Source organism: Podarcis raffonei, chromosome 7 (assembly GCF_027172205.1).
Source record: "Podarcis raffonei isolate rPodRaf1 chromosome 7, rPodRaf1.pri, whole genome shotgun sequence".
Taxonomy (NCBI): Eukaryota; Metazoa; Chordata; class Lepidosauria; order Squamata; family Lacertidae; genus Podarcis; species Podarcis raffonei.
In genome coordinates this window covers 48,207,363-48,232,017 of record NC_070608.1, presented here as the reverse complement: position 1 = coordinate 48,232,017, position 24,655 = coordinate 48,207,363, and the positions used below count along the sequence as shown (strand labels likewise).

Sequence of the window (24,655 nt, the reverse complement as noted above, 5' to 3'; positions counted from 1 at the left end):
CAGGGTCACAGTGGGTAGCTTGAAAAGTAATGGTGATAGATGATGAAATGGCTAATCCAGAGCAGTAGCTTTCCACTGAACATTCTTTGTGAATCATGTCTATGGGTGCTTCCATACAGAAGCTTGATACTGCAGAAGGATTGCTGAAATATCATAAATGGATTTTTGGCTGCAGGTTTTCTTTTCTTTTTTCTTTTCTTTTCCTTTTTAGTTTACCAGGTTTCTACCAGAAAGGGTAGTTTGGATATAATGGTAAAAACATGGACTGATATTCTGATGCCAGCGGTGTCTTGTGGAACTGCAAAAACTCGTGTGCATGGGGAGCGCTGATTCCAAAATACACATCCATTTGGAAGCACCCTATGTCCAACTGAGAGCCGGTTCATACAATCAGTGGTGTGCATTCAATGCAGCAATAAGCAGCTATACCATCAGAGAAAGGGAAGCTTGGATTTCCGCATCTTGTGCCCCTCTCCTCCCCCAATCTTCTTTGGAGGGTTGGAGGAACCCACAGAACAGATGGAGCGGGGAGGAAGTCCCATTGCACAAGCAGAAATCCTTGCCCCCCACAAGATGGTTACTTTCATCCTCCATTGCATACAAACCAGTAGAAACACACATTCCTGTGTGAATAGGTTTTTTTGTGGGTATATATGAATTCTTTCTAAAACTTGTTCTTTTTATTTCTTTCTCAAAGCTTTAGTTCCACATGCATTATGAAAGGTGTGAGCGATTTCTACTGCAATGCTTGCATCACTGGATATGAAGGGCAATACTGTGAAAGGTGAGGGATACGCAGAACCATCAAGAGGCTTCCACTGTGGGTTGGCAGCTTTGAGTTCCAGAAATTGGGTAGATTGCCTGTTCTATAGGATCTGCACTGGGTGCCTCCGAACCAAATTAAAAGTATGACTGGTAACTTATAAAGTCCTCAGACAACTTGGGACTTGAGATAATGGCTCTGCCCATGTGTTAAGATTTTCACGGTCTAGTTACCAGGCGAGATAATATTGCTCAATGATATGAGTTAGGACCTCCTCTGTGGTGACGCCCTGACTGTGGGATGCCCCTCCCCTTGAGAGATGGTTTGTACCAGTGTTACTTGCTTTTGGGCACCAGCTAAAATCACATCTCTTTGCCCAAGCTTTTGCTGGAGTCTGATATAGTAATATGGCCTGTCATTGAGCGAGGGCCCTCCTGCAGTCATAGCGATATATTTTAAAGCATTTTATATGGTGTTTTAACATCAACATTGCATGTTGCTGTTAGATTGTATTGCATTGTTATAGGTTGCAACCCACCATGGGATTGTGTGTTGATGAAGGGTGTGTGTTGAAAACTGAAGAAACAAAATAAACCATATAAATAAATGAACCTCTGTTTCCCTCTAGGTGTTCTCCAGGTTATTATGGCAATCCTAAAGCACCTGGTGGCTACTGTCAGCAGTGTCAGTGCAACCCAAACGGTTCTGTTCACAATAATTGTGATCATATCTCTGGGCAATGCATCTGCAAACAAGGTGTAACAGGGCAGCTGTGTGATGAGTGTGAATCAAGGCACATTCTCGTGGAAAATGAATGTGTTGGTAAGTGTCCCCTTTCTTTCTTTTTTGCTTTGATGTGTTAATAATATGGGCAACTTCCAATTTAGGTGCATCCGAATGATGAGTGATCACGCAAGCGTTCACAGCACCAAACCCGGAAGTAGCCCCCAAACATCATAAAGATGTCATGAAAAGGCGCAGGGTGCTAGAAGGGCGTGAAGTGGGCTTAGGCACTCCGTCGATGCATATGGTGGTCCAGAAAAGAACAAGGATTTCCTGTAGACATGGGGTGGTGTTTGTTGATACTGCATGTAGATACTATGGTTACATAAGACTGCATTCCTGAGCACACTTGCTCAGAAATAAGCTCTGTTGGAATGAGTGGAACTTACTTGTTAGGTGCTATCTAGTTTTGCGTATTCAACTAAAACTTAATATTTTTTTGAAATGGTTTCTTCAGCTTGTGATGACGACTGCACAGGATTGTTATTAAATGATTTGGACAAACTAGATGAAGCCATGCTTTTGGTAAACCTTACTGGCCCTGTCCTGGTGCCCTATGGGATACTTGCAGACTTGGAAAATGCCACAAAGCATTTAAAGGTATGTAAGGTGTTGCTTAGCTTCTGTGTTGGGTTAGCTACTCATATAGTCATTTTTACTTTTGTTTATCAAGAAGGTTTTGGAACTATATAGGCATTTTGGAGTGCTCTGGAAGCATTAGTAGAACATAAGCGCTATTAAGGTAGTTGTCTACATTAAAATTCATGGCCAGTAGATACATGTTCTTTGTTTATCATTCCTAGTCGTGAACACTGAGCTGAATATATTTGAGTACATAATATTCTTTTTTCTTCTAGGAGTCGTTTTGGACTAAGAAAGAACCAACCTCCTCAACAGAAATCATGAATGACCATCTTGTAACCCTTTCAGGTGATACAGACCAGCTGCACAGAGAGGTAGGAGTCTTGCTTGTTTATTCCCAAAGATATTTCAATAGACTTATTTCAAAATGATCCACAGAAGTTTCCCATGGGATTTACTTAGGTTGGTTTATAAATCAAAGTCACTACAGTGAATTGGGTCTGCTAGACTATGGGTACAAGTGGCAGCTGGGCAGAGCAGTCCTAAGTCCTTGTTAAGATCAACTGGGTGTAGCAGTATCAACCACTGTTTGAAGCCCTACTTGCCCACTAACTAAAGCAGAAGGTGTGGTGTGTGTTTGTGTGTGGTTTTTGTCATCCAGATTGGCATAGCCGCAGAGTCCAGGTTGGGTGCCTCTCTGAGGAATGGTATGGCCTTGGATCCACTGGCTCTGTTCTGTCACTGCTCCACTGTGTAACATCCCATTTTAGGGCCCTACAATAGCTATCACTGCCAGAAACAGGACAAACAGCAGGTCACATCTGCTGCGCTTAATGCAGCCATGGCAGGTGCTTCAGTGGAGCCTCCATCAGAAGTTTGTGGAGGCTGGAAGACAGAAACATCCACTTTATCATAAACCCCTCCAGGGGGAAGAATGAGGGGATTAGGATTCTAGCCTTAGATTTTTTTTTTACCCAGAAAATACTAAACTGCTTTGCCATTACTATAGGTTTTCACTCATAGATTTGGGATCTTTTCATTACCAGCTATGCCCTCTCTAAATTATAGCACTAAATACTTGAAATAATTGATAATTTGATTCTGTCAGGATTTACTATGACCAATAGTAATGACATGTTAATAATTGTCTTGGATATATGATTGGCATTTGCTGATCCTTTTATTCTTCCTGCAAGATCTGGTTAATAGAAACCAGTTAATCTGAAAAAAAATCAAATAAATACATTTCATAAAGTAATGTTAGTTTCCTGTATGAGTCAGTATGAATTCAAGATACACTCTTCATTCTTTGGTTCAGCCATTGAAGCCACTGTTCTAACAGCAACTGAAATAAAACCACAATTTGCTTTTATGCTAGCTAACTAGGATATTAGAAAGAGGAGGGCTTCTCCATGATGCTGCGGAAAGGACCTTGAACAAGAGTCGAGAGTTGGCTATATTTATCAACACATTACAGGCAACTGTTAAAGGTAAAATTCTTGATGGCAGGCCATAGTAATTATGTTTCTGAAATACAAATATTATTTGTGAAAATCATTTATAAACATAAAATATATTGGGTGCATTTGTACAATGTACTAAAACAATTCTTCTTTTGTAACTTACTTTTTCTTCCATCTAGTACTTGGGGAAGTGGCAGCATCCCTTAATGAAACATTAGGTATGGATTTCCCTTTGTCAAACAGGACATTTCAAGAACTGGAAGATGAGATCCCTGTCATGTTGGATGTAATGCGTGGAAGATATTTCAAGCAGATGTACCAAGACAGTAATCTTGAGTTAAAGTAAGCCAACTGGTGTTTCTGATCATGCTTTTATTAACATATGCAATGAACATATAGAGAAGTACATCTAAAATGTTTTTAAAAGAGGAAATTGCAGGCAGTAGGCTCCGAAGTGTGTCAGTATATTAATTTAAATGGAAGCTTAATATGTGATGACTTTAGGAGGTTTGAATCAAGCTAGACAAATGTGTTTTTTTTTAAATGCATAAAATGATTTGATTTTCAGCTGTGCTTTAAACAAAGCCACAATTTCTATCTGTATCTATCAAACAATAAACGTAACTTACATTTATATATTCATTTTTAGAACAGTTCCATGATCCATGAGTTAGATAATGTTGATGAGAAAATCAGAAACTCTTATTTTAATCTGTTACTACTATAAGCAAGGAATTGAATTTGAAACTTGGGAAAGGAATCAGTGCTGGAAAATAAGTGAGCCTTATTTCATTTTAAAAATAAATTTGAAGAACTGTGTTTTGGAAGCATTCAGTAATCTTTTTAAAGTGATACACAGGAAGATGCCAAGAGCTCAGTAAAACCACAACAGTAGCCACTGGACTGCCATTGCTGCTGCTTGCAAGCCTAAGAAGGAAGAAAGAGGCAATGAGGTCAGACAGTGTTGGTATACTGATGAGCACACCAGACTGGCTCCAGTAGTGGATCTGTGCATCCCTGACCTCACTGCCACCACCTCCCTCCATGGTAATGCCATTGCCAGGATCCTGTTGCTGCAGCTCCACCACACTGGATGAGCCACTCCTTGCTACAAAATAGCCTGATTTTTACAACATTTCTGGCTGTCGCACATGGTAGTTATAAAATAATTTATTTAAGTTGTAGATAGAGACTTTATCTCTAATCTTAGTGCTGTGGTACTTAGTGCCAAGATGGAGAGAGAAAATCCCTCTGCCTGCTGTTTAGAGAAACTTGCTCTAAAAAGTAGGTGGCGCTGTGGTCTAAACCACTGAGCCTCTTGGGATTGCCAATCAGATAGTCGGCGGTTTGAATCCCTGTGATGGGGTGAGCTCCCGTTGCTCTGTCCTAGCTCCTGCCAACCTAGTAGTTCGAAAGCACGTCAGTGCAAGTAGATAAATAGGTACCACTGTGACGGGAAGGTAAACGGTGTTTCTGTGCGCTCTGGCTTCCATCATGGTGTTCTGTTGTGCCAGAAGCGGTTTAGTAACGCTGGCCACATGACCCGGAAAGCTGTCTGTGGACAAACGTCGGCTCTCTCGGCCTGAAAGCGAGATGAGCACCACAACCCCATAGTTGCCTTTCACTGGACTTTAACTGTCCTGGGGTCCTTTACCTTTACCTTACCTTTCTTAGGAGCTTGCAGAGGGATCTTTGCAGCCAGATCCAGCCCAGTGCTGGAGTTGAGTTCTCTGGGAATGCTGGGAATGTGCCTGTTTGTCTCACTGGTGTGTGAGAATTTGTCTATGAGTATGTGAATTAGAGTGAGAGAATTCTGTGTGCCTAGTGTATGTGATAATTCACAGTGATAGGAAACTACATGCATTGTGAGTCTTTTTTTCACTTTGCCCTCCAAAATGCGATATGACTATTTATCAATGGACTATATCTTTCTACAACTTTTGATCTGTTCTACTTTTAAGAAAGCTTATGTAACTGAGTGTCCTTTCCACGTTTATTAGAGCGGCAGAACGCTTGTTGCTACTAATCCAGAAAGAGTATGGGAGACCACAGCAGGAATTTAAGAACTTACAAAAAACTGCAAAACACATATTATCAAACCACAGCACCAGACTTCAGGAAGCCAAGGATCTTGTGAACGAGGCTACAACTAACACAAATGAAACCATGCGGCTGCTTTTTCTTATTAACAGCAACCTCAAGGAATACACTGTAAGGAAACTGGCAATATATGTCATTTGATTTTACAAGAGAAATTGTAAAGTAGCCTTTAAGGGAAATTTGCTTTAAAAATGGATTGATGTTAAGATTAGTGAGAGAAGCAACTTTTAACCTTTTGTGGTCCTTTTAAGTATAGAATGTCAGATATACGTATTCTATAATAACTGTTGTTACCAAGTATTAAATTTGCCCACCGTTGCATTTATGCCACAGCAAACAAAGCTGAATGTTCAAGAAAAGAAGGAACTCTCGGTTATGCTGACCAGAGAAGGCAAAGTACAGGTGGATGCAGCTGCTGCACTTGCTAAAGATGTAATTAACTCTACATCTGTAAGTTACTGAACACTCGAGTCATCATTTGTTAAAGTGAATTATCCATGACTCAGCAATAACTAATTTTGCATATTCAGAGTCTAGAAATCCACCGGGATGGACTGGTCCTATGGAATGGCAAACTAAGGCAGCATGTGGATGACCTGGTCATGCAGATGTCCACTCGAGGGGCTGTGGATTTGGTTTACAGAGCGGAAGAACGTGCAGCTGAGTTACAGAGAGTTGCTCGTGCACTAGACAGGTGAGTGAATCATGAACTGAAGCGTGGAGTTGACTATATTACTGCCTTTACCAATAAAGTCACCCCAATAGGCCTGCTGATCTTGATGCCCTTCTGAGTTTTGCCCTTGGAGTTTAGCCAGCATTTTAAGCTTTTAGTTGCTATATAGGATGGACAAGGAACGCAAGGATTCAGGAACTGGTATTTAAATGACTGTTCTCTTGGTTGAGGGATCTGAACAAAATAAGTAAACCAAATGAAAGCTAAAGTGCAAAGGGAAGCTCAGTTAGTGTGGCTGCCTTGGGTATTAGGGGAATGTACTGCCAGAGTTTAAGCAACACTATAATGTTTTTTATTTCATGAAAATTATTTATCTGTTTAAAGTGCAATAGTCAATCTATTTAACGGTTTCCAAAATATGGTATGTCCCTGCATTATGCAATGTTTATTTGGTTTAAATTTAACATGAAAAAGTTACGATTTTTCCTTCCTACTGCAGTGGTCTCCTGAATGTTAGGAATGTGTCCTTGAATGCAACAAATGCTGTCTCTGCGTTTTCCACCATTAAAAGTTTGGTTGAAAGTGCAGCGAATCTTGCAGGAGATGCCTACAGGATTATAACAGATGTGGTAAGTGCCGCTTTGAGAACTGAAGCACACTGCATTCTTACTAAAATCCATGTTTCACTCTCTAGAATGGGGCTGAGGGACCTTTGGCTCTCCAGATGTTGTTGGACTACAGTTTTCATCATTGGCCTTGCAGACTGGGCCTGATGGAAGCTGTAGCCCAACATCTGGAGGGCCACAGGCTGACCACCCTTGCCCTAGAACCAGAATATGTACCATATTGTTGTTGTTTGGTCGTGTCCTACACTTCGTGACCCCATGGACCAGAGCACGCCAGGCACTCCTGTCTTCCACTGCCTCCCGCAGCTTGGTCAAACTCATGTTCGTAGCTTTGAGAACGCTGTCCAACCATCTCGTCCTCTGTCATCCCCTTTTACTTGTGCCCTCAATCTTTCCCAACATCAGGGTCTTTTCCAGGGAGTCTTCTCTTCTCATGAGGTGGCCAAAGTATTGGAGCCTCAGCTTCGGGATCTGTCCTTCCAGTGAGCACTCAGAGCTGATTTCCTTAAGGATGGAGAGGTTTGATCTTCTTGCAGTCCATGGGACTCTCAAGAGTCTCCTCCAGCGCCATAATTTAAAAGCATCAATTCTTCGGCGATCAGCCTTCTTTATGGTCTAGCTCTCACTTCCATACATCACTACTGGGAAAACCATAGCTTCAACTATGTACCATATTGCTAGCCCTCAAATAAAAAATATGATCTCTCTGACATGCCTAAGGTAAAATCAAAGGCAAATTTAAGCTTGGATGTAATAGTTTGATTTGTTAGTTCATGGTCACAACCCATTCTCATAAAAGAGAATGTGAATGACTTTGGATTGGTAACAGTAATTGGCATTCTTGATCAATTATTTTTTCACATTATGAAATTACTTAAAAGATTAAAAAATAACAATAATCTGAGTTAGAGTGTAGTCCTGTGCAAACTGGGAATAAGCAGCACTGATCATAGTGTGACTTGTTCACAAGTAAATATCCATAGGATTGTGCTGTATACTCAGAAGCAAGTTCTGCTAAGTTCAATTGGATTTACTTTCAACGGCATAGGATTTCAGCCTAACTGTCAAATCTAGGATCCCTAGGAAAGTAGTACTGCATTTAAATACTGGATATGTTCACAATGCTCCATTTCTACACATTTCATTCCACTATCCAGTATAGTAATATTTTGTTGTTGCTGATACTGTTGTTGTTACATCACTTTCTAAGAAATAAATGCTTTGCAGAACTAATCTTAGGATTGAGGACCATAAACCAGAATAATATGTAAACATAAGAATGTATTCCTTTAAATTCTGGCCATACATTGACAATTAATACTTTACCCCCAAAAAATTGTATTGTGGGGCTTTTCATATATATAAATAATACTTTTCATAGATTTGTTCATGTATAACAATTTTTCCTTACTTGATTATTTTAAGCCAAAAGAAACTTTTAATTCTACTGGGAAAAACATTCTCCAGCTTGGCTCCAAGTTTTTGGCTGAAGCAAAAAGTTTGCACAAGAAGTATGAAGGTAAGTATAAAATATGGATAGCTTATGAAATGTTGACTGCTATACTGATGGTCATTATTAAAACAAATGGAGTAAGTCCAATTACGCCCTCTCCCTTTAAAAGGAGAGAATTGTTTTTTGACTTTCCAGCAGCAATTAACAGAAGTTGACAAAATGCTGACCCTTTGCATTACTCCCTTTCCCAGGTGATGTGTATGTATACAGACTTTTATAGATATATTATTTATATCTCACATCACCTCCAGCTATGGAAGCCATCCTACTGGAAGTCAGTGTGGGGGTTTTCTTCATTTCCTCTCCCAGTGACACATGTACTTGGCTGCAAATCTACCATCAATTTTTGTCCCTTTCGTGCAGGCCTTTTTGCGTTGAAAAAAGCTCTTTGTTTTGGGCAGTGGGCCGGTGAGGAGGGCTTTATAACTGATGTAAGGGCCTAGCAATCAGCTGGCTGGTGGTGGAGAAGGGAATGGCTTCAAAATTGTCAGAATCATCCATCTGCAAAGTTGGCAGATGGTTGGTTGCTCACCTCATTTTGAAAGTTTGCACATCTGTTTGCAAAAGGGGTGAGTGTGGATCCACAGTGTGTTTGTCATTCAAGCGCTGTACATGTGTACACAGTCTTAAGAGGAACCAGAAAATTATTTATTCACAGTTGGGTGGGAAAATGTTGTCACCTAAGATGAACAAGTCTTGCGGGAAATTGGTTCCCGAGAAGGATGCTGAATGCAAAACTCTCTGCTTACAGATACCTGTGTGGAAAAGTCCTGATTGGTCAGGGGAGATCTCCTGTGTACAGCTTTAGTACAGCGAGCCTGCAACTTATGCACATTTAGCTAGTGCACATTCAGCTTTACATGCTCAAAAAAAATAAATCTTTTTTTTTTTTAAAAAAGTGGGGGGGGGGGGAGAGGGGGCAGTGTCCAGGACAAAAGACTTTGGCAATCCCACCCACCATCGATCCCAATGTGTTTTTACCATACATGATTTTGGCTTGAGATCTCTAGAACGTAAATCCTGCATAAGTTCTGGGCTTACTGTATTTTGATTTATGTCTTAATTGAGAGCAAAGCAGCCATTAATTTAATCAGAATTAGATCACCATAACTGTGTGTTGGATTTGGATATCAAAGAGATCTGCACTCAGCCGTGAATTTTACAAAGTGACCTTGGACCAGCAACCATCCTACCTCACAGGTTGTTCTGAACATCAAATGGGATGGGCATAATCATGTGCCTGAGCTCCTTTCAGGAATGGTAGAATAAAACTGATACATACAGTATATTAGCATGGAGTATAAACATTTAAGAAACATATTATGAAGCTGAACCACTTCCACATTGCTCCTCTGGCAGCATACTTGGCATTAGGGAAGAATTTTGACAGGATGTTTGCTGTGTGTGTTCTCTTGCAGCATGCGGTTTGGCTCACTATATAAAGCCTTTTCTTTTCCTGACATACTTTTACAGTACATCTGCTCTCATTACCATACTGTGGTCTCTACTACGGGGTCTGATTTGGGATGAATGTTGAGGGAGACTATTAGACAACTGGTCTTGCCTTGCACCTATGCATTGAGTTTGATAACCTTGGAAGCAGTGGTGTGAAGAAGCAGCCAGCTATGTCACGATTACAAGTGTTTATTCCTCCACAGGGCTTACATCTGGATTAAATGAGATGAACATAAAAGTGGAAAAACTTAAAGAGAAAGCTAGTGGATTTGCTAAGCAGTTTAATGGCTCACTGTTGCAACTGATTGCATTGCCAAATGGTAAGTGAAATCCATCTTGACTTCCTCTTCATTACACAAGGCAAGTATATTTAACTTGAGCAGCACCCCTGGTCATCACTTTCTTGGATATGTACCATATATGATAGACATTTTCTTTTTTCTGGAAGGGTTCCAATGACTTTGCCACACACAGAGGAAGAAAATTTCAACAGGCAGCCTTTACTCTTCGTTGCTCCATATCCAGGCCAGGCAACGGTTAAGGTATTGACATCCTGCCTGGTATTCATCTGTAAAGACACAGGAGCTCTGAAACAAAATGAAACAAACAAACAAACAAAAAATCAAAACCTTTGCAACCTTTAAGCTGTAATGAAGATTTTAATTGAATTCATTGAAAGCATGCTGGTGAAACAGTAATGAAAAGAAGAGCCTTAAAAGACTTAGGAAAAGCCTTAAAAACTTTAGAACTTCACATAAGTAAAAAAAAGAGAGAGAGAGAAGGACAAAGAATAGCTCTACTGTTGTTCTAAATAATATTTCTTAATAATACAAACAACCTAATTAAACTTTATAGTAGCTTTTCTGTTATATTTTTAAACAAGCAAGGGACTTTACCTAGTTTAAGATAATAATAGCTTGGAATGTAGAATATTTTTTAATGGAAAAGAACAGACTTTTAACATCTACTGCTTGTCGAGTCCATTTGCAGTAGACAGTGTCTGAATTTTTTTCTACTAGAAGATGCTGAGTCTGCTTTTGATGGCCCAATTAACTTAATACTGTTCAGTGAGCCAACGTCTCTCTTAAGATTAAAAACCAACCCATTTTACCATTCAGGACATTAAGGTGCACCGAAATGTAACATCTGTTGACTAAAGGAAACCTACATTTAAATGTTAATGCAGTGGAGGTAATTGACTTGATGACTACTTAAATCATAATCATTCCTTGATGTTAATAAATTAAAATACTTATCTTCTGCTGTGTGTGCCTGTGTGTTTGCATCCATAGGAAATTAACAGCTTTGTTGGGGATGTGGGTACAGTTTAAGTTGGGGAAACTGCATGGGGAAAGTGTTAATCTCTCAACTCTCCATGGCTGCTTTATTGTAAAGAGACAAACAAGTCTGTTAAGGGATCTTGTTTGCTTATCTCTCGCATCATAGAATCATAGAGTTGGAAGGGACCATGAGGGTCATCTTATCCAACCCCCTACATACCCAGTTTGGCCTCAAAACTGGTAGCTAAGACCCAGAGCTTGAGTTTTCTGCCCTGAATGCAAGTAGGTAATCTACTTATGTTGATCATATGTTTCAGATACCAGTGAAAATATTCTCGCTGTAAGAGAGCTGGCAGTGTCTGCTAATACAACTGCTCTTAATGGTTTAAGGCACACTGGGGTTTTTAGTGAGAAGTTCCTGAACACTTCATTCACATTGTCTAAGGTTAATGAGACATTGCGGAAAACCAATGAACTTATAATCGACTCATCAAAAGCTGGTAGGTTTGCTGCTTCATTGCTCCCTAGAAATGTCCCTGCATGTGAGAGGGGAGTTAATTTTTAAACCTAAGTATTCCTTATCTTTATTTACATTAAAGCTAGTTTATACTACTTCTCTTAAAAGTGTGCAGATGAGATTTGCTAAATACTTTTCCCATGACAAGTATGCATTTCAGAATTGCAATCCTAAATTAATAGGCCATAATTATAAGAAATGCTTTAAACTGGCCATTACATGTGCATTTTGTACCGGTGTGTATTTTTTCACTTGAACGCAACAAAATCTTCAGTTTTCTCCAAAATTCAAGCAACAGCACCCTGTTTCAAAACCTCAACTTCTTTTTTTTGGCAGCAGCGTCAGCTGAAAGAAAAGTGAATGAAGTTGAAATCCAGGCCGGCCTCCTGTTTGGTAGGCTGAAGCCTCTGAAAGTGCTGGAAGAGAACCTCAGCAGAAACATCTCGGAAATTAAAGAGCTCATCAGTCAAGCCCGTAAACAGGCCGCCTCTGTAAGCAGCTTATTCTACATGTTCTAGGAGGGGGAAATGCTACTAAGCACATGCCCGAATCAATAGTGTATGTGTGTGTGTTGCAATATGAAGACACAGGCCACAATTCAGGGTCTCATGGAATATCCAGTAGCACTTTTGATTTCTTTCTTTCAACAACATTACGCCTATGTATGAACTCCCTGCAGTTTTAAAGGTGATTTATTATGCAGTGCATCAAATTACTGGTTAGGAAAAAAGAATTCGAAAAGCTTTACAGGGCATGAGGAGTTCTGTAGCTTGTACCCATAGTAGTTCTTATTAGTAATGTTGAACTCTTTGTTTTCTTAATCTATCAGAGTTTCTAGAGAAATACCCTTTATGTGAAGTTACATTAACATTTGTCAACTTATTGCTCCTTGTGCTGTAGTTCATAGATAGGCAGTTGACATACTAGCTGGCAGAACTGACCCCTACAACAATTTTACCTGGTTCCTTACCAAGCTGTTGTAAAATATTTGACCCTACAGGGGCAAAACAGAACTTTAGCAAATTTCTTAGATCACAGTGAACAGGTATCCCATTTATGTTTAGAATTCCTGGATCAGAACGTAACAAAAATGCTTCTTTGTCAGTTTGTCTGTCTGTCCGTCCGTCTGTCTGTGTCTCTTACTCTTTGTTGCTTTTCTATATATAAAGGCCCTGCACTCCATAAAGCCTCAAAGTTGCGTCATTAAAATTAAAATTTAATTAATATTATTTATTATTTAATAACAACACCATTATTGATGGTGGTGATGGTGATTAATACTATAAATATGACACAATCCTAGAAACTAATTGGCTGAGGCAAGTCTAAACAATTTTAAATTTGACAGACCATTTCTGAAGACATGTACAACGTATATACCAACCTTGCCTTTTATTTTTTTCTCTTTTTTCAGATTAAAGTCGCTGTGTCTGCAGAAAGAGACTGCATTCGTGCTTATCAGCCCCAGATACTGTCTACGAACTATAATACATTAACATTAAATGTTAAAACAACTGAACCTGATAACCTCCTGTTTTACCTGGGTAGCAGTGGTAAAGTAAGCAGAAGGATTTAGAACATTTTATACGGCAACTGAAGTCTTCATTTTATATGCAGGAAACTCTTTACCAAAGACCAAGTGTTCTGGTCATATACTGTAAAACCTTTTAGCTGTCCCTTTATACTAGATGGCTATTGGGTGTGATAGGTCACTCTATCTATTCATATACATTCATTGGTGAAATGGGGATTCTAATCCACATTAGAACCATAGAACTGTAGAGTTGGAAAGGACCCTGAAGGTTTTCTAGTCCAATCCCCTGTAATGCAGGACAGATAACCATCCAACCTCTGTTGAAAACCCTCCAAGAAAGGAGGCTGTGATATTGTATCTATGTCAGCTCTTGAATACTCCAAATAGCAGTGGTAAGGAAAGGGTTCTTAAATTTGTATCATATGATATATGAAATACATGGAAAGATACTGTTCCTGACATTAATAGCATTCATGATTGCTTACAGCTAATTTGGATTGTTTTGTATAGTGGTTAGCATTTATACAATAACAATTGGTTCTTCAACTACTTTCTGGGAGCGCCAGCTGTATCTTCAATTAAACAATCCTTCGGATAATTAAGCTTGGATAATTTTGTATTGTCGGCACACCTTACAAATGCACTGTTAGTTTTATTTTCCTTGAATGCTTCATTTGCACATAGCAAGTTTAATGGTCCCCAAAATTCTGAATAGAGGTTTTTGTGGGGGTTTTTTTTTTAGTGTTAAGTTGCACTTAACACTGTGTGTGTGTGTCTTGAGTTATTGAACCATTGGCTTCTCGAAACTCAGTGTGATCTGCATGTGTTCAGATTGCCAATTTTATTTTCAGTATTCTTGTACAAGTGATTAATATGCAAGTGAAGTGGTGACTACTTATTGCAGTGTTTGGCCAATTTTAGCCATTCCATCCCATTAAAGCCCCTCTTTTTTGAGCAGAGTCATGTTGCTTTGTTTGAAATGGCCCAATCCACAATGTGAGGTCAAATGATACAAATCGTTTCCTCAGAGAATCATTCCCATGTGGGCCAATGTTGTAAAGTGTTAGGTAAAGGTAAAGGGACCACTGACCATTAGGTCCAGTCGTGGCTGACTCTGGGGTTGTGGCGCTCATCTCACTTTATTGGCCGAGGGAGCAGGCGTACAGCTTCCGGGTCATGTGGTCAGCATGACTAAGCCGCTTCTGGCGAACCAGAGCAGTGCACGGAAACACCATTTACCTTCCCACCGGAGCGGTACCTATTTATCTACTTGCACTTTGATGTGCTTTCGAATTGCTAGGTTGGCAGGAGCAGGGACCCAGCAACGGGAGCTCACCCCGTAGCGGGGATTTGAACTGCCGACCTTCTGATCGGCAAGACCTAGGCTCTGTGGTTTAACCCACAGCGCCACTCGCGTCCCTTTGTAAAGTGTTACTGTGCTGCTTATTTAACATGTGAACTGAGTCTCATATGGATTTGATCAATGCTTTCAAATACTGTCTTTTAGTAGCTGACATTCACCAACGTTAGCCATTTGGGCATTCTCTCAGTGTTTTGGCAACCTTGTTTTTAGGCTGATTTCATGGCAGTGGAGATGCGACGTGGGAAGGTGGCCTTTTTGTGGGATATGGGCTCTGGATCAACAAGGCTGGAATACCCTGACTTTTCCATTAACAACAACAAATGGCACAGAATACATGCTACAAGGTAAGATGTAACTGGTGTGCAGCACATGTAATTAATGAACCCTAGGGGAATATCAGATTTGCACAGTCACCAATAAACCTGAAATAATTACTGTCTAAAGGAGAATTATTATTATTTTATTAGAAAGTACAACTCATCCAAATAATTGGGGTTGATGAGAGCATCTGCTGTCAACCATGTATAATGCAACCATTTTTAATTTCAGAAAATTTCGCAGTTCTTTCTTTAGTGATAAGTATATGACACAGATTGGCAGTTAAGCATGCATAACTGTTTTTAATCCCCTTATTATTTGTGATAATTAGGTTTGGAAGAACTGGCACTCTGAGTGTAGAGGAGGCAAACGCTTCTCAGAAGCCCTTTATGAGAACTGCCACCTCATCTGGGACAGCTACAGTACTGGATGTAAACCAATCAACACTCATGTTTATTGGTGGACTTGGAGGACAAATAAAGGTGAAAAAATTAATAGCCATGCTGTAATACTTCATTATTGTTCATTATTGTCGCTTTCCACTCAGTGTTCTGTGCTGAATGAACAATAATTGCCACACATTCAGAGATGACAGGAGATATGTTTAGCAGCATTTCTTCCAAATCATGCAGCTTCTCAGCTGGCAGATCCTGAATGTAGGATTGTGCCCCTAGTTGACTATGGATATCATTTTTGTATTTTTCTTCTTATTTTAAGCCACCTGCACACATATAATTATGAATAACCGTATCAGTAATGCTCTTATTTGCCTAGTACAATTTATCCTGATTATCAAGTTACAACTTTAGGCCACGGATTGCTGTTTATCTGGATAAATGTCAAATTCCCTTTTTTATTATCATTCATGGTGAATGTGCTTCTTCTGTAACAGAAATCACCTGCCATTAAGGTTACTCATTTTAAGGGATGCATGGGGGAAGCATCCTTGAATGGCAAATCTGTTGGACTTTGGAACTATGTGGAGAGGGAAGGCAAGTGCAATGGATGCTTTGGAAGGTGAGAACTTGAAACAGTTTATAGAAATCTGTAATTAAAACAGGAGTTGTCTTGCATGTTTGCATAAATATAGCTCCTCCACAGGAGTGATGGTTGGTTGAGCTGGGCATTCCTGCTTTGCTCCTCATTCGTATAAAGGCTCATGATCTTTTGTGTGGCTGGGTCCAGGTTCCAAACCACACCACCATGACTGTAGAAACTCCTTGGGGCTTTTATTTGGTGCAGTCGCCTGCCATTGTTTCCTGTGAGCATATTGAAGCTCCTTCTTACCATTTTACAGAATCCACATGAAAAGAAGGGAGTACATGTGCTTCATTACAGCCAAACTATGGATGGCTGTTGGATTCCTGGTTTTGTACTTCGCCTTTCCCCTCCCCAAATGCAGATTGATTTTTTTCACCCACTTCCTAGCTTGTGGTAACTATAATTTACCATGATAGGCAAACTGAGCAATCCTTGGTTCCTGCTAAAAACAATGCCTCAAAAACTAAACAGTGTGTTCTGATTCTTGTTGGGCAGAATGCTGTGGTTACCGCTGATTGGTTTTTTTGCCTGAGTTTGAAAGTCACAGGAAACTGGTGTAAATGAGAGAAGGCATGGGGCAGTGGTTAGGACCAGGAAGACTTAGGTTCAAATCCCCAAACAAGTCGTGAAGCAAACTTTCAGCCAGTCGCTATCTTTCCACTTAACCTACCTCACAGTGATCTTATGATTACATGACAAGGGGATGATAATCTATCACTACTGCTACTCTTAGGAAGTAGACAAGGGAACTTTTGCAACCAGAGCACATTCCCCATGATTAAACTCTGATTTGGATGTTTTTCCATGCATGTATATTTGTTCTCTGTGAAAATGTGCTTTAAAATAGCATCAGATATTACATTCATTTAGTTCTCAAATAAAATAGCATCAGATATTACATTCATTTAGTTCTCAAATATGGGAAGCCCAGCCAGATGGGCGGGGTACACATAATAAATTATTATTATTATTATTATTATTATTATTATTATTATTATTATTCATGTTTTAACAACTGTATATGACAAAAAAATGTTTATTTTATTTTGCAGATTCCTGGTAGGTATCATTTGTAACCAGCAGAGGGAGATGCAGGACTATTTTAGAAATGTTTTAATATCATCAGACCAATCCTTATAATTATGGCTTGATTTCTTGAGCCACTTTCCCTGAGAGTGTTTATCCAGTAAATCAGTGACAGCAGTTTGGAAGATTGGAATGTATATATTCTGTTTTTGCACTTGATGATTTTACCATAATAATTATTTTAGAATATGCCCGCAATTTTCAATTTCGCTTATCAGGCTGGTTAACATGGTAGGCAAATTGTGTCAGTTAATTGAAGTTAAACAAGCAAATTTCCCCCTGTATTGGTCTGTAAGATCACTTAGATGACCCGGAGGAATTCAACTTGTGATATCACACCCTGCAGAATATAATAGGATGGTGACCCACAACACAAAAAACAGTACTATTAACAGCATATGAAAACATAAAACAGGAATTCAAACACATGAAACATGGGCTGATTCCATAGATCAGGGAAAGCCAGGGCAAAATTGTAAATCTGTACAAGATGCCTGAAGCAGCAGAAGCTTACTGCTTTATATGTGGACGAGAGGAGAGCATTCCACAGTACAGAGGCAACAGCTGAAAATGCCCAGTTTTTGTAATGTGCATTGCTTAGAGGATTTTTTAAAATAAATGATTTATAAATGCTTTTAAATAAAAATGATTAGCTTAAGGTTCTGTGGGTAGAGTTTCCATTCTTGACAAGAAAGCGACTCCTTTTCTGGAGGCTGGAACCATTTAAATGTTTTGTTTGTTTCTGCAGCCCACAGGATGAAGACACTTCATTTCACTTTGATGGGAGTGGATATTCAGTGGTGGAGAAGTCACTTCGCTCCACTGTGACCCAAATCATAGTATTTTTCAGCACCTTCTCGCCAAATGGGCTCTTAGTGTACCTGACTTCTAATGGCACAGTAAGAAAACTCACCCAGTGTTTAAAAGCACTATTTAGACCAGTAGTTTCCAAAGATTCTGTGGAAATGACTAGTGATTGTATATACTTTTCAACAAAAAGTGGCACTGACTATTTATATAGTACTATGATTTTCTGCTGAATGTTGAAAACCATTGTTTAAAGGCATATAGTATCTTTATTTCCCGCTGACATGCATACATAAAATCTTGGGCAGTATCCAACTAACTTGTTCTTGCACAATGGAACTGCCACCCTCCTCCCTCTGCACACACCCCTAAATCTTTTCTGGGTTTCTTCCAACCATCTAGAGCAGATTTGGGGAGGGCACATGGAACATGCTGGGAGATGAGGGGGGAAGTTCCATTGAGCAGGATCAGGTTGGTTGGATACTGCCCTTGGTGTTTTATATTGTATGTTGCCTTGAGATTATTGAGAGGAGAGCTTTTATTTATTTTCTGACTTTTGTTTCATCCTTGCAGAGGGATTTCTTGTCTCTGGAGCTTGTGGATGGCAAAGTTAAGCTAACTGTTGATCTTGGTTCAGGTCCTCTTACCCTTAAAACAGAAAGCCGCTACAATAATGGAACATGGTATAAAATTTCATTCACCCGAAACAAAAAAGAAGGTAAAATGTTACATATGGGCTGAAAAAAACAGATGCTTACTCTTTCTATAATTATTAGCAGATAGCCAAATGGAGGGAAAACCAAGCGAAGTAAACTATTCCTGTCTCCATGATTTTGATGAAATAATGGTCTCAGGTGATTTAACTTGCGTTGTTTTAAAAAAGGCCACAGCTTCATGCAAATGTCCAAGCATGTTTTTAGCTAAATCCAAATAGACTTCAACATTACTTCTTTCTTATGTGTTTGTTTGTTTTTTAATCCAACTTCTAAGAGAAGTTACTTGATCTATTGGAACTGTGTATCAGCAAAACAGTGACAAAATTCTGTGAATTAATTTTCAATATAGTGCAGAAGCTTAAACATTTCTTGGCTTTTGAGAATTGTTTTATGAGGACGATGCACTTTGTTGTACATTAGGGTGAATAACATAAATCAATAAATGGGCTCGTGCTGGGACAGGAAACTTTCCAAGTGACAGTCAAGAAGCATATGTGTGTGTGAACAAGATGATGACCCCTATTTGGGTGGAGCATCCATTCTGCATTCAGGAGGACCCAGGTTCAATCCTCAGCACCCCCAAGTTGGGCGGGGATCAGTGGCACCAGCTGCTGGGGGTTGAGCCCTTTTAGGGGGCACCAATATTTTTGGGGGGTGGGGCTGCCCCCATGTCCAAAAAGCGCAGAGGCAAAGCATGGAGCTGAGCACAGCACAGCTCCAGTGGCCAGCTCCTCCTCCTCCTGCCACAAGAAGTAGCCTCCCACTGGTGGTGGCACCAGGGGGAGAGAGAGAGCCACTTGCCATGAAAGCTGCATGGCCACCACATTCAGCTCCTTCCCCGGTTCCTCCCAATGTCCTGATGTCATGCATGAGATGTTGGCCACCACCAATCATCCTCCTAAGCTGGCGCCTCTGGCTGGGATAGACTCCCAGAGAGCCACTCCCAACTAGTGGATAATATTTGACTAGAGGAACCAAATATAACAGGTCTTCCAGTGTTCTTATGAGAGCATTGGCTGCTACCACGCGATGACATGTTGTAACATTCCCAGATTACTTCAGGAAGCAGGGTGCTGGTCTAGATGGAGGTTCGGTCTCATGCTATAGGATTCTACTTTTTATGCTGTTTTGTTATTCTGTTCACATTGATCTGACTTATCAGTGAAGGTCACTTTCTGTATAATGCTACCTCTTCTTTTTTATTACTCCTTGGTGGGAGATTGTTTTGACTGGTTGGTTCTGTTCTCGCTGATGTCAGCGCCTGACAGTTGACAATTCAGATATAAGCTCAAGTACTTACACATTCAAAAGACCTGTTTAGGTTTGTTTACTTTAATTGGATTCTCCATGGGCCTTTGATCTTTTGGATTAATGCTAAAATGTCCTTACATCCGTTTAACCATGCGACAAATCAGGTTGTAAATTTCAGACAGTGAGATTCTTCAGCATGGAATCTATATAGTTGTTTTCTGTGGAGGTTTCTACTCAACTCAACTGCATAATAGTGGAGGCAAGGCAAGGATTTAAAATGAGATTAGCCCTTTAAGATTCACAACCATATAACCAAGTATTGGAACTTGGTTAGTGGAAGGAAGAAATCATACAGTGTCAGAAATACTTCACCCAGTCACTATCCAACTGGAGTGACTGGGAACCATTGCTCACAAAGAGCTTGACTTGTGAAACATGGAAATAAATAAGCAATGGCATCCAGGGTCAAGTGAATGGACATCTGCTTGTGCAAGAGCTCCTCCCCATCCTCTTAACTCCCTTTCAGCTCCCATCTCCTGCCCCTGCTTCCCTCATCTGCTCTGGAGAGTTCTTCAGCCCTCCAGAATAATTTGGGGTTGGGAATTATGGAGAAAGCAGGATCCATTCTGCCAGCTGTGTTCACTCTGCAAGCAGACATACGTTGTTGGATTTCACCCCAAGGAGGTTTTGGTTCATGAACCTATGAGAAATTTACTGCATATGTGTTTGTTGAATCAGGAAGACTGGAAAAACTTGGAAATTAACAGTTCTATTACCTGTTGTGGAAATAGTGTCCAAAATAGCATATAAGCCATATGTTTCATATTTTTCCTTAATGAGGAAGGGGCCTTCATAGAAGAATTAGATTAGCTCAGTAAAATATCTAGACTCATATTAGTAAAGCAGTTTGTCAAAATGATATCCTGTTACTATTATGTTTTGCTGTAATGTTTGAGTCATAACAAATGTAGCGTAGCAAAATCTCAGATATTTCTGTTTGCTAATCTCTGATTTCATTACCCTTTCAGGGATTTTGGCAGTCATGGATGCTTATAACCTGAGTTCTAAAGAAACCAAGCAAGGAATATCCCCTGGTACAGCCTCTGACCTGAATCGTTCCGATAAGGATCCTATTTACATTGGCGGGTTACCGCGATCAAGGGCAGTAAGGTAGGCTTAAATAAAAAGAGTTATACACTTAGATCTTCCTATATTTGAACTTTCAAATATAGTATTTAAATGCAGGGTCCCAGGTTCCTTTGAACTCCTAATTTGCATTGAACTTCAGACTTCATAACACTCCTTATTTGTTTTTATATAGTGTTTTATTTTGTGTTTTTTGCTTTTGTTTGTCTTAGTAAACTAACTAAGCAAGCAAACTAAGAAAACAAACATGAATGCATCACAATCTATATAAATACACTCATCCCCCCCCTTCTTGTCTGCCTAGCATATTGCAAACCAAATACCAATACCAAACTGAAAATTGCCCTGATATTTCTTAAGAATTTTCTGAGAATCTGGGAAGAGATGCAGGGACAGAGGGAAGAAAAAGTTTCTCGCTGTGTCAGGTTTAATTTATGGACGGAATTAAAAATGATTGTGAATGTATCCAGTAACCGTTTCCCTCTACTAGTTTTCATTGTGTGCTTGCCTATTCTGTAATTTGGATTTACACAGCCATTCCTTTTGAGCTAAATATCGTAGACCAATGTTTCTCTCCCCACCCCAATAATATTTTCTCTTTTTAGGAAAGGGCTTAACAGTAGAAAATATGTGGGATGTATTAAGAACTTGGAAATATCCCGTTCCACATTTGATTTGCTTAAAAACTCATACGGTGTGAGGAAAGGCTGCATTCTGGAGGTAGGACACACAGGCAGTTCTTGGTAAATTTAAACTGATTGCTACCTGTTGCTGGAAAAAACAATCAACAGTGTCTGCTGATACTATAATGGATGCTATAATGTTGATAAATTGTCAGATAATCAACTCCTGCATTGTTATGTCTCTGACAGATAGAAGATCTAATTCACTCATTTTGTTTCTCTTCTTTTGCAAAATAGCCCATACACAGTGCTAGTATCTTGAGCAATGGCTATATTGAGTTGCTGCCCAAACCCCTGTCAGCAGAATCAGAACTTATGGCCACTTTTGCTACAAAGAATGCCAGCGGCATCATCCTCGTTGGGCTAAGTAAAGGCGCAGAAAAGCGAAGGCGCAGGCAAGCCCACCAGGTAAGCATCCAACCATCTTTTCAGCTCTTGTGGTCTCAAGTGTCTTCTTAGTCATTCCCTAGTGGTGTCATCCAAAGTCAAGCAGGGATGCTCACACTGTTGAGCACAATTCAGATTGGAATGGGGTGAGCAGAATCGGGATTGGGCAGCACAGTTTACAAGGAGTATGCAAGAAAGTAATAGCTGAACTTGATCTTCTCCATCTTTCTCAGCCCTTTTTCTCCATCATGTTGGTCAATGGTCATTTGGCAGTGCATGTCAATGCCGGGGACAGAGCAAGTACAAGAAAGGTCCTCGTTGAGCCTGCTAATGGAACTTACAGCGATGGGCGAGAACATTCGGTCATCCTGACTCGGAATAAGAGGTAGAAGCTGAATCACTTGTTTAATTAAGGCCTGTTGTCAAGTTTACCGTGTTCCCTAAAGAACTGGCTTAGTTTAGTTCATTTCAGTAGAATAACCACAGTTGTATTTTTCTGCTGTTAATGGAGAAGTTGTGATTTATATGGTAATTGCATACACTACAGAGCCTCTGATTAAGTTGTGCATGGATGCTCCCTTGAAATTGCTAGACATTTTGGCCACCAGGGAGAATCATGCCAAGTACTGATACAAGAAGTACACACACAATTAGCTATTTTATTTATTAGATGGAGAAACATATAAATCCCATGTTTTATGCGACACCTACAACTGAATTAGTGCTAGAAATTAATTGGAATGCTACTGAACACGCCTGGTCTGCCATACAATTGGGACTGCAAGATCCTTTGGAGAACCACCATTATTTCTGATTCATTTACTGTGGATTCCTCACTATTATTGTTCTTAAATCAGACATTTTTTTAATTGGATAATAGTTCACTTTGTGGTGTTTTCTTCTTCTTTCCAGGATTATAACTGTCCAGGTGGATGAAAGTAGCCCTGCAGAAATTAGGCTTGGCCCATTGGCAGAAACTAGGCCAATGAATATATCCAACTTCTTCATTGGTGGGATTCCTGCAGGAGAAGGCATTTTAGGACTAAAGATGGCAGGCTCTTTCTATGGCTGTATAACCAACTTGATATTTAATATGGAGTAAGTTTATTATTTAATTAAAATATCCGTGTACAGCCTTTATTTTCAGAGCCAAAGCTCCCTCAAGGTGGCTTCTATGAAAGTGATAATGTACACAACACAATTATAAATTAAAGCTAAGAAACGAAAAATAATAAAACACACAGGAACCCCCAAACTTAACATGGGCAAATCCATGGGCAAATCCATAGCTATGGTTCTTTGACAATGATATCAAATTGATTAGATTGCCATCCTTGTTTCCATTGCTTTAGCCTTAAACCTTAAATTCTTACTAAGGCCTTTTTTTGCCCAGATGATGATACAGCAGATTATGTTGCCCCTCTGTAGCTGCTTGCAAGTATTCTCTGGGTACAACAGTTGCTTGCTGGTGGTGATATGCGTCACTTGGCATTCACGTCACAGGAAAACATGCAGGTGTCAAGTTTTTGCCTCACTTTGTTTAAAGTTGCAACGAAGTCCAGAATCACATCTGACTGTTATGGAGGATGTGTCCAGGGTGGAACAAAGAACAGGCAAAACCTGTAGATGTTACACCCAAAACACATAATTGTGGAGATGTCTGACTAGTGTCAATAAACGTGAGGGCTCTTTTGAATTTCACATAGGGAGTTTTTGTAAGCGCTGCTTGTAACATGTCTCCAGCTTTCATAGTATGCACAGTGGACCTGTTAACAGTGGTTCTGTTTCTTGTGTGTTTCATTGAAATAAATAAATTGTTCTTTCTTTAAAACCCAGACTTCTGGATTTCACCACTGCAGTGAGGTATGAAGGTGTTGATATGGATAGTTGCTTCCTTTGGGAGAGGCCTAGGCCTACCAGCCAGCCAGAAGACATTGAGATCCTTCCTGAGATGCAGATGATGCCAATTTCTTACAGGCCTCTTGCAGAAATTAAGAAAGTATGTTGTCAAAATTTAATCAGCCTTTTCCTCCATGGCAAGACCTGGAAATATGAGAGGTGTTAAGACAGACAAAGGGGGGGGGGGGAGAGAAGCAGGGTGACAGAATGACCTGCAAAGGGCTTGCCACTTCTGAATCCAGTTCCCCAGCCCTGATCTAAACCTACACCTCTTGTCTGCAAAGATGAATGTTGTATTATTTCTGCCTGGGTTGTGATAATGTTAGTTTTGCTTGAATTTTATACTTGTGATTTATATATTGTGAGGCATCAGCATTAAGGTGAAAAACTAAGCAAAGCAATGCTTGGATGCGAGGGGTGGGATTTTAACTAATGTTTTCTTTAATAGAAACCTTGTGCAGAGGATGAAATACTGAAGTATGTTTCTGGCGCTCATCAGTTTGGCCTTGCAAGGAACAGTCACTTGATGCTTCTTTTCAATCAGTCCACTGTAAGAAAAAAGTAGGTATATTTTGCTATGATTAACTGTAATTTTAAAAAAATTAAATGGCGCTTTTAAACATGCAAAATGCCTAACAACATGTGAGATAGGCCATCATTCCGGTTTCA

The 24,655-nt window shown here is 39.8% G+C and overlaps 1 protein-coding gene across 1 annotated transcript in view; it reads left to right on the top strand.

The window, feature by feature from the left end:
* The window catches only part of LAMA1 (laminin subunit alpha 1), an 89,725-nt gene that overhangs the window by 58,060 nt on the left and 7,010 nt on the right, over positions 1-24,655 (top strand). Inside the window, exons 31-57 of the mRNA XM_053396500.1 lie at positions 698-784; positions 1,392-1,585; positions 2,004-2,146; positions 2,404-2,502; positions 3,507-3,618; positions 3,771-3,933; positions 5,592-5,802; positions 6,025-6,141; positions 6,222-6,385; positions 6,864-6,993; positions 8,416-8,509; positions 10,162-10,278; positions 11,556-11,738; positions 12,092-12,246; positions 13,170-13,313; positions 14,863-14,996; positions 15,302-15,452; positions 15,863-15,987; positions 17,846-17,996; positions 18,478-18,622; positions 20,900-21,041; positions 21,623-21,737; positions 21,938-22,108; positions 22,321-22,472; positions 23,000-23,185; positions 23,924-24,086; positions 24,435-24,547. Of these exons, the coding sequence (XP_053252475.1) occupies positions 698-784; positions 1,392-1,585; positions 2,004-2,146; positions 2,404-2,502; positions 3,507-3,618; positions 3,771-3,933; positions 5,592-5,802; positions 6,025-6,141; positions 6,222-6,385; positions 6,864-6,993; positions 8,416-8,509; positions 10,162-10,278; positions 11,556-11,738; positions 12,092-12,246; positions 13,170-13,313; positions 14,863-14,996; positions 15,302-15,452; positions 15,863-15,987; positions 17,846-17,996; positions 18,478-18,622; positions 20,900-21,041; positions 21,623-21,737; positions 21,938-22,108; positions 22,321-22,472; positions 23,000-23,185; positions 23,924-24,086; positions 24,435-24,547 (3,861 nt within the window). The remainder of the gene's footprint in view (positions 1-697; positions 785-1,391; positions 1,586-2,003; positions 2,147-2,403; positions 2,503-3,506; positions 3,619-3,770; positions 3,934-5,591; positions 5,803-6,024; positions 6,142-6,221; positions 6,386-6,863; positions 6,994-8,415; positions 8,510-10,161; positions 10,279-11,555; positions 11,739-12,091; positions 12,247-13,169; positions 13,314-14,862; positions 14,997-15,301; positions 15,453-15,862; positions 15,988-17,845; positions 17,997-18,477; positions 18,623-20,899; positions 21,042-21,622; positions 21,738-21,937; positions 22,109-22,320; positions 22,473-22,999; positions 23,186-23,923; positions 24,087-24,434; positions 24,548-24,655) is intronic.